At 40.9% G+C, this 10,055-nt stretch overlaps 1 protein-coding gene across 2 annotated transcripts in view; it reads left to right on the top strand.

Moving 5' to 3' along the window:
* The first annotated feature begins 265 nt into the window (after positions 1 to 265).
* Positions 266 to 10,055, top strand: part of FOXK2 (forkhead box K2) — a 39,714-nt gene continuing 29,924 nt past the window's right edge. For both annotated transcript variants that reach the window (XM_035104753.3, XM_035104752.3), the window contains exon 1: positions 266 to 2,144. In XM_035104753.3, coding sequence (XP_034960644.3) covers positions 1,516 to 2,144 — 629 coding nt within the window. In that variant the 5' untranslated portion in view covers positions 266 to 1,515. The remainder of the gene's footprint in view (positions 2,145 to 10,055) is intronic.

The raw sequence follows: 10,055 nt of genomic DNA, 5'->3' as shown, positions 1-10,055 counted from the left end.
CCTGGAAATACTCAGAATGAGATCTCCTGCCTAGGACCTATGGAATTCAACAGGGTATAATGTATCCGAATCCTATGTAGAAATAGGTTGCAATATTAAACTTGCTTGCCTGGGGATGTCCCAATGAGACTAACTTGCATTGCTAGGATTGTGTTACCTATGTTCCACTAATGCATTCTGTAGACCCAGTCAGGTTGGAGAGCTATTAAAATGCCAGAAAGTTCATGTATGTGTTGTACAATAAAATCAAGAACCACAGCTACGTTCTTGAAGATAGAGTCTTTTATTTTTGCAAAAACAAAACCAAACCCAGTATTTTGGTTTAGGGTTCATATCAAAAACTAAGCGTTAAACTAAAATGAATTAAAATAACATTTAAAACAACCCATTGCAAAATATTAAAATTTTAGAAGCAAATTTAGTTCAAAGGGCATTTTTATTTGCTGAATAAAATATTAACAGAAAATGTGCTACACTTGGGCAACCTGCAGAGAGAAAGTGTTTGAATCAGTGAGAAAATTATTTAAAAGTTCAGTATTCATGGTATATAGAACATTACAAGTTTGATACTAAAGTGGCAGTTAGGTACCGTATAAGGAACACAACTCATCACCAAGGTGCTAGTCTTAAATTTTAACATTCAAAATGTTTAGGACTGGATCAGGATAGGTCTCAAGGACCACCCACTTGCATGCATCTGCCATTAATAAGATCCTTATCACAGTTTCTCCTCCATCTACAGCAGGCAGTGACCCGGGATAGGTGCCTGATCTTTGGCGCATGCTAGGCTCACATTAGTTTGAACTTCGGACCTTTTTGCATGACAATCAATCATGCGTTCCACTACAGCTACAGTCTGATATAGAATTGATTTAGGTTGAAAGGGAAGAACGGAATGGTAATATGTAAGTAGTCTGTGTTGTAGACTGAGACCTAAATACTGTAATCTGTATGGCTATTTGCCTCCAGTGAGAACTATCAGAATGGAAATGGAGCTGAGGGTGACATGCAAATACTGCCCTTATCTTTCCCACAATAATAATAATCAATGGGTGGGGGAGAGATATGACACTGTGTGTAGGCATCCAGTTAGTCAGGGTAGTGTATATGAAGTTGAGTGCTACAAAAATATAAATATATATGAATGGGACTTTTCCCCCTTGAGTAAGAAAACAGTGAAAGCTGCCTCCTTTGCTTATTTCAGATTTGCATGCTTATGTTTGTATGAAGATGATATGAGTTGCCTCTGGAATTTATGTATCTGTTTACAAGCGTAAGGTATTATCCACTCTTGCTGGAGAGCAGTTCCTGAAGCAAGGAGTAATAGGCATCAGATTCCCCACCACCCGCTCCAAGCACTTAAAATATATACAGTGTGCATATATATATACATAATCCAGTCCGCGTTTTTCTGCCGCCTGCCTGGCTGTCTTGTCTGTTCTGAGGCACAATCTACCTTGCTGCCTTGCGCTTGGTCCCGGCGCCAGTTGCGATTGGCATGTGCGGAATAGCTCCATGGGCGTGCAGCGCGCCCATTGGCCGAGCCGGCCGCCCGTCCGGCGGACGCGGGGGGGGGGGCTGCGTGAAAGTGTGCGTTGCACGGTAGCACTCCGCTGCTGTGTCTGTCGGTGTCTGGGGCCGGCCCGGCGGGCGGCGTGTGGGGGAGGCGGGGGGCGCGCACGCGCGCGCAGGGTGGGGGGATTGACGGAGGGGGGCCCCCCTTCGGTCCCGCGCGCTGTCTCGGCCAAGATGGCGGCGGGGACGGCAGCGGCGGCCGTGGCCCGGCTGGAGGGCCGCGAGTTCGAATACCTCATGAAGAAGCGCTCGGTGACCATCGGCCGCAACTCCTCGCAAGGGTCGGTGGACGTGAGCATGGGCCACTCCAGCTTCATCTCCAGGAGGCACCTCGAGATTTTCACGGCCCCGCCCGCCCAGGCCACCGCCAACAGCACTGCCGGCCCCGCCGCCGCCGCCGCCGACGATGGGACCGGGCCCCAGCCCGATGGTGCTGCTGCCGCCCCTGCCGCCCCTGTACCGTCTGGCGGCGGGGGCGATTTCTATTTGCGCTGCCTCGGCAAGAACGGCGTCTTCGTGGACGGGGTATTCCAGCGCCGGGGGGCGCCGCCGCTGCAGCTGCCCCGAGTGTAAGTGCGGAGCGGAGGGAGGGACTACCGGGCGGAGCATGTGAAGTGGACGGGTGGAAGGAACACGCGCTCCGGCGGCACTGTGACCTCCTTTTCTTTTCTCCTCTCTCTCTCTCCGTCTCTCTCCCCCCCTTTCCCCGTTCCCGGTGTGTCAGTCAGGGGGGCGTGAGAGAGGCGGGTTCAGGCCTCTCCGCCAGACGCTCCGGAGGAAAGGGAGGGACGGCACCACGCCTTAAGGCTCTTTCTGTCCGCGGCACCCGGGCAAGGAGGCTTGAAGGGTGTCTGCAGTAAAGGAGCAGCACCACCACCTGAGCCCGGTTTCTTTTCTGCCAGGCTGGCGTGGGCATCGCGCGTGGTCGCTCGCCCGGTTTCCTAGCGCTTTCTGGAGCCGTAATGATTTATATATATCCCAGCCCCCCCCCCTCCACCAGGCGGTGTACTGTATTTATTTGGATGTAACTCGTGTTGGTTCGAGGCTTAAGTCGTAAAGGCTGCACAGTCCTCAACAAAATACAGTAACCCCTTTGCCCGCAGCGTTGATCGGGGCGAGAGCCTCCTTTCAAGCCACGCACATCTGTCATCTTATCGATTTGTATTTCCCCCATGCTACAGGAAGCACCGTGTCTTCCAAGGGAAAACGAAGCACTACAGACCTCCATTCCGTGCTCTGAACAAGAATGCCTCATGATACAATAGCCTTGTGGCTAAAATGTCACACTGGGGTTTAATAATAATAATAATTCAGAAAGTGTGGTATGGTTTAGAAATGTGCTGATTTGAAATGGTATCGATTAGGAAATATTAATGGAACACCCTTTTTGAAACACAATAGTTTTCGGAGGTATTTAAATATTATTGCTTGTTAACCAATTTTCTAAATAAAAAAAGCCCCAACAACACTTGTTTTAAGTCAGCCCTTTTTAGGCACTTCAATACTTTTTACCATTGCTTAGTTATGTTTCTGTGTATAATGCTGTATTGTCAATACAGTTAAATGACTTGTTTGACCTCTGTCAACTGTGACTTCCATTCATACTGTTGGCAACGATACAGAAAAGCAAAGCAAATAGTCTGCTTTGCCTTGTTGAGTTATTTTGTTGAAACTGAAAGGAATCTGTTAGGAAGACACAAATACATTGTTTTTAATCATGGTTGTGCTTCATATACTTAATATACTGTAATTAAAAAAATCAGTTTTATATTGAGTGATGGGAGCAGGTAACTTAATCATAGCTGCCAAGTTTTCCCTTTTCTCGCGAGGAAGCCTATTCAGCATAAGGGAAAATCCCTTTAAAAAAGGGATAACTTGGCAGCTATGAACTTAATTTTAAAATTTGAAATGATACTTTCTGCTCCAATCCACACCTGATGATTTGTCACTGTGAATCTGAAAATTTGTGAGGAAAATTCTCTTAAGTATTTCATTTGTGAATTTGGTCTGTTCATTGTGATGATTTTGAGAGAATACTTTATTTAATTTTGTAGCTTAATGGGTTGTGATAGTTTTCAGAAGACCTTACAAATCTAGGAATATAGGAAGTGAGGTAACACGTGGTTTGAAATAAGACTGCTCTGTGATTACATCTGTTATTGTTGTCATGATTCCCTTCAGTGCATTATATGCACAAATAGCAAGCCCCCCCCCCAAAGTTGGGAAAGTTCAAAGTCATTAAATGGTTAAATCACCCTCAAGAAAAAAATGCTGTTTAAAATGTTAATTTCAGGATGCAGCTAGCTGTGTTAGTGACATGTCACAGCATTCCAACCTGTGGTGTGTCTGAGAATGGTGTAACATAGTACATCACCTACACTGAGATACCATTTGCAAAATAAATTTTGATATAATATGCAAATATTAAGACTGATGCTGTTTTAAGCAGCACACTGATAATGCTATATTTATGTGAAATAACTAGTTATTAACTTTTAATGTGTAATTATGTGGAATTTACAGCTGATTTTTTGTCAATAGTTTATTTGAGATTTTCGTCTTCCTTTCTTTTACAACTCCCTCCACCCCAATAAACTTAATTTCAAATGTATTTAATTGGATACAAGCATTGGCGATTTCAGTCAAAATTTCAAGTAGATGGACTTAGAATTAAAATCAAGGTCTGGTCCAGTAACCTGGTGTGTGATTAGTTATGTTCATCTTGAGCAGCTCAGCCTGTGTGCAATTTCCTTGTTGATCCTTTCATCACTTTCAAGAATCAAATCCTTTTATAATGTGAAGGCATATATTTCTAGCATCTTTCTGTTACTCATAGTGGATTGAAGGCCATAGGCAAAACAATAAAACATTGAAAGTCTCTTATGTGGTACTGGACAGTCTTGTAGAATATTGTAAATAATAAGGGATCTTATTATTGTTTAACTTCAGAATGAGTGCTTAGGTAATCTTGAGATCTGCTTACCAAGGGACCTGGAGTGAAATTCCACCCCACTGAAGTCAGTTAGGAGCTTTGCCAGGGTTTCATCAGTGGTGTTTACTTAGACTTTGAAAAAGCCTGTTTAGCTATGAGTAGTTAGTCCGGCTTTCATTTAGGCTCAACAGCTTTTAATGTCTTTATATCTTCATGCTGAAAAAGAGTGTGTGGAAGCTTACAAATATTGGTGGTTTAATCAAAACTTATTTTCATTTCAGTAGGAAAGTTAAGCTCATGTTTCAGCTTGTAGAATCAAATTCATTTATAATGTGAAGGCATATAAAGAAACCCTGAATTCTGTTGCCAAGAAATAAGGTTTTTACAAAGTTGTATGACATAGATCTTGTTTAAATCTAATAATCATTGGTTTAAAAACTATTAAAATGGAGCTTGAATAGCTTAGCTGTGCAAGAGTTCCAAATTATGTTTTGTATCTTGCTTCTTACCATGTTTACTTAGAAATAACTCATAGATTTTAATTCTTGTTACTTCTAGTCATACAGCTCATTTTGCAACTTGTGCACAGTGCAAAGCAATGTTTTGCATTAGTGTACTACACACTTGAAGTCTCTTTGTAGACAGGCAATCCTGCTTTGAGATTCAGTTTAAAGTGACACATTGTAAATTTTGTTTACAATGAACTAGGGAGCTTTAAGTTAGCTTGTATATTTTTCATATAAGTTACGTATCTGAAATTCACATTAACCTTCTGTGTTACAGTCCATATTTGGTTTTTTTAAATTTTATGCTGTTCCACCAATCCTCCTTTTTTCTTTGGAGTTTTTGGTCTGACACTCAGAGATTTGACCTTAATTAATGTTATGGTTGTCCCACACCCTAAAGAATAGATAGTAAAAATCTATTTTGTGACATATTGGTTAGGAGCCTAATAAGGGTATTGCCCTACTGTGATTCTTGGAATTTTTCTCATGGGCTAATTCAGTTGCTTTTACTCTTTATAGTAAAAATACTTATTTTCAAATGTGTATGCTACCAATGAGTAGCCTGGAATTGTTCCATCTGTCATAATACTAGTAGAAATTGATAATGGAGATAGTCAGCTATGAGTTACATGTATCCTTATCGTGGTTACATAGCAGGTTTTGTTTAACTTAAACAGAGAATTTTGACTCAGACTGTAACTGTAGTTGTTTTACATACAAGCCATGGTGTTTGTCTTGCTTAGTATTTGTGTTTTGAGGAAGCAGTTTGTATACATCGCAAATCCTTAATCTGACAAATCCCAATTGCGTATTCAGGTGTTTCCCCCCCTCCTGTTTGGATACCTTAGAAACCCAGTATTGGCCACTTAAAATAATTTATAAAATTTGCTTAAATTAATTCTTCATAGCAGTTAAGTCATCTTAGAAATAATAAAATTTGAAAACACAGCTTGGGATGTCTTCATTCTAGGTTTTGAAACTATAGTTTAAAACCTAGAAAGATGGAAGCCTTCTTTCAATCCATATATGTATCTAAAATGTGTAAATATTGAGAAGTATGGTAAATAGTTGTTGACTGCACAGCAAAGGTTAAGGTGGAGGTCTTGCAGTTAATAGGTATACACATTGATCACTTTTCTTTTTATAAATGAATTGTTTAAAGTTGTATCCTTCGTTGCTCAAGTGGCCAACCTGTGGCTCAAGGAGCAGACATCTGCACAACTGGACAGGAGCAGAAAGATTGCAAGTGTGATTATGCCATATGCACTCCTGCCAGCTTTCTCTTTGCAACAGTTTCTCTGTAGTTTAGAGGCAAAATTATATTAGACTCCAGGAGGACTGCATCTATTCATTAGTGTGTATTAGAGTAGCACTCTTACGTTGTGAACTGGAGTTTTAGACACACTTACCCCAAAGGTTGGCCATCACTGCTTTGAGCATTAGTAATAAAAACATGAATGATTGATATCTATTGACTGCTGTAGAATTAACATTAGATAGATGTTGGGATCTCAAGTTGCAACATGGTGGACAGCACTTCTGCTTCCCCTCGATTTTTGTCAGTTCCCTGTTGCTGTCCAGATGCAATACTATTCCAGAGGCTTCCCCAGTGCTTAGGAGTGGATTTTCAGATGGTTACAACAGCTGTGGTCCAAGTCAGACTATATATACGGTACTGTTATGTGTAGTTTTCTAGTAGAAATAAGAAACTGATGTTCTATGTTTCAGTCTCTAAAATACTGCGTGCTTATACATGTTTTCAAAATAAACACACATATCTGGAATAAAAGAATGATGTCAGTGATTGCTTCTTGGTTTTGATGGTATTTATTTGAAGTCTCAGTGATGTGTTGTGTCTTATCTTTAGGAGTAGAGGTAAAGGTAAAGGGACCCCTGACCATTAGGTCCAGTCATGACCGACTCTGGGGTTGTGGCGCTCATCTCGCGTTATTGGCCGAGGGAGCCGGTGTACAGCTTCCAGGTCATGTGGCCAGCATGACAAAGCCGCTTCTGGTGAACCAGAGAAGCACACGGAAACGTCGTTTACCTTCCCGCTGTAGTGGTTCCTATTTACTTGCACTTTGACGTGTTTTTGAACTGCTAGGTTGGCAGGAGCTGGGACCGAGCAGCGGGAGCTCATCCCGTCACGGGGATTCGAACCGCTGACCTTCTGATCGGCAAGCCCTAGGCTCTGTGGTTTAACCCAAAGCGCTACCCGTGTGGTAGTTATCACTTTAAATACATATAAATGTATATATACATTTAAGCAGTAAATACAAATAGCAATAATATTTTCACAATAAGGAGTCTTTCAAGCACAATAATATTTAGAAATGCTTAGCTTAAGGTGTAACTCTTTCAGATGAAGAGTCTCTACCCTGCTTCATTTAATCCAGTTCTTTGCTGTAGACAACTTTTGATTTAGCCCTTACTAGCATGTCTCTTCAATATTGTATGTAAACAAACTGAACTGAGTGGGTTTATGAATCATTATCTTCCAAATTCTATTCATTGAGAAAAGGAATAGCCACAATTTCCAGTGAATCACTAATAAATCTTACTATACTGTGGCAGATATTTAAAATTTGAGATAAGATTTGTTTTAGTTCAACATAGGTAGTATGAACAGAGAATTCTAATCTTGTGATACAGTAATCCATAGAACCTCTAGGAGGGATTGCTTAAGAAATTGAAGAAAGGTTCAATTTACTACTTGTCTTGGGGTCAAACCACCTGTTAAATGCGAAATCCTTGTCTGATTTATTAAATGTTTTTAAAAATGAAATGAAGCTGCAGGGAGCTTCCAATTTGCCCCCAACACCTGTTGGATAAACAGCAGTGATGGGTTTGGGAGTGGGTATTATTAGGAGAAAATTACGTGGGGAAGATTTAAACACCCCCTTCAAAAGAACACACATGCTACTCTATACAAACTGAACTTAAAACTACATTTCAGTTAAAAAAAATCAATCACAAATATCCAGTATAAATGTGTAGCTTGATTCTTAACATACAATGTAGGAATTCCCAAAGAGTAGTACATCAATAAGTTTCTAATACAGGCGAAAAGAAACCTTTATCATGCTGAAAACAGAAACAGCTGGTGATAGCCTCTTGCTCTTGAACATTAGACACTTACAGAAGGCAAGAGATCTGATCTAAACCCATTAGTGAATACTCTGTTTAAAACACTAGGCATCAGTTTTGTTCCCAAGACAGGTGTAGAACAGCATTGGTGTTCAACTGCTATAAACAAGATCAAAAACTTGTAACAGACTATGAATCCCATGGAATAACTTCTGCTGTGCATCAACTAAATAGTAAAAAAAAAATGCTTTTACTATTTGACATCTGGCACAATTCATAGGAGATGTTTGCTGGTTAATACATTGCCACTGCATGTATTCTACAAACTGCAATAACTGACATCTGTGCCCTTTCATATGCCACTTACATTCTAAGCATATGAAGAATAGATGTGACTTCAAGGGGGTGCTATAATCAACCTGAGTCCAGTGGATTTCAGTTCAGGAGTATTTTCCTAATGGTAACTGAACAAGTTTCTTTTAAACAGTTTTAAACAGATCCTCAGAAGAAACTGCTTTAGTTTTTCTGAGGTAAAGCTCTTCTGATTTAAAATGCATTGGGCATCATTGTGCACCTTGAGGTCTTTTCATCTCTAGGTTTCCTGTTCTGGTGCCTCCCTCTCTTCCTTCCTTTTGGTTTATTTAGTTTTTCATTCACAGCATAGTTTAAACCTCTACTTTCTTTTTTACACAATATATCAATCTGTTATTGGGATCCAGCAGACTCATTTTCAGCTTCTAGCTATAAACAAATATTATGAACCTTGAATTTTAAAAGAAATATGGTAAATTGGGACACCAGAATATTAATCTAAATTCCTTATTGTGCTATCAGAGAGCCCTGGAGGAGAAAACAAAAGAGATGCATTGGTGAAGCACTGAGTTCTAACAGGAGAGAAAATAAAACGGAAAACAAAAGATGCCTAGTTGAAATATTACATAGTAAATACTGAAGTAAATACTGAAGGTATCTGAAGAAGTGTGCATGCACACAAAAGCTCACACTAATGACAAACTTAGTTGGTCTCCAAGGTGCTGCTGGAAGGAATTTTTTTATTTTGTTTTGACTACGTCAGACCAACACGGCTACCTACCTGTAACTACAGTAAATACTGTAATGGAAGGGACCCAGTGTATCCCAGTAGCCTAACAGAGTCCTAAAAAATATTATAAATAAGAATCCAGTGTTACAGGGTTGCATTATAAGAGTGTTAACTAAGTCATGATGAAGCCAGCATGGATTGTAAAGTGGTTCTGGTTTTGCTAAGATGTTTTGCAAATATTTCAAACTGCTGCTGGGGTTCACATCAACCCCATTAACATACGAGGGTGGAGGATAAGCTACAGATGATCACCTTACTTAATCTATTGTGGGTTTTGACCTTTAAATCCCTTTCTGGCTTAGGGCCCTCGTATTTACGGGACTGCCTCTCCTGGTATTCCCTGCAGAGGACTTTGTTGTTGTTGTTTAGTCGTTTAGTCGTGTCCGACTCTTCGTGACCCCATGGACCATAGCACGCCAGGCACTCCTGTCTTGCACTGCCTCCCGTAGTTTGGTCAAACTCATGTTCGTAGCTTCGAGAACACTGTCCAACCATCTTGTCCTCTGTCGTCCCCTTCTCCTAGTGCCCTCAATCTTTCCCAACATCAGGGTCTTTTCCAAGGATTCTTCTCTTCTCATGAGGTGGCCAAAGTATTGGAGCCTCAGCTTCACTATCTGTCCTTCCAGGGAGCACTCAGGGCTGATTTCCTTAAGAATTGATAGGTTTGATCTTCTAACAGTCCATGGGACTCTCAAGAGTCTCCTCCAGCACCATAATTCAAAAGCATCAATTCTTCGGCGATCAGCCTTCTTTATGGTCCAGCTCTCACTTCCATACATCACTACTGGGAAAACCATAGCTTTAACTATACGGACCTTTGTCGGCAAGGTGATGTCTCTGCTTTTTAAGATGC

Source organism: Zootoca vivipara, chromosome 2 (genome assembly GCF_965207765.1).
Source record: "Zootoca vivipara chromosome 2, rZooViv2.hap1.1, whole genome shotgun sequence".
Lineage (NCBI taxonomy): Eukaryota > Metazoa > Chordata > Lepidosauria > Squamata > Lacertidae > Zootoca > Zootoca vivipara.
The sequence above is the reverse complement of the archived record's forward strand: the minus strand, read 5'-3'. Positions and strand labels throughout refer to the sequence as shown.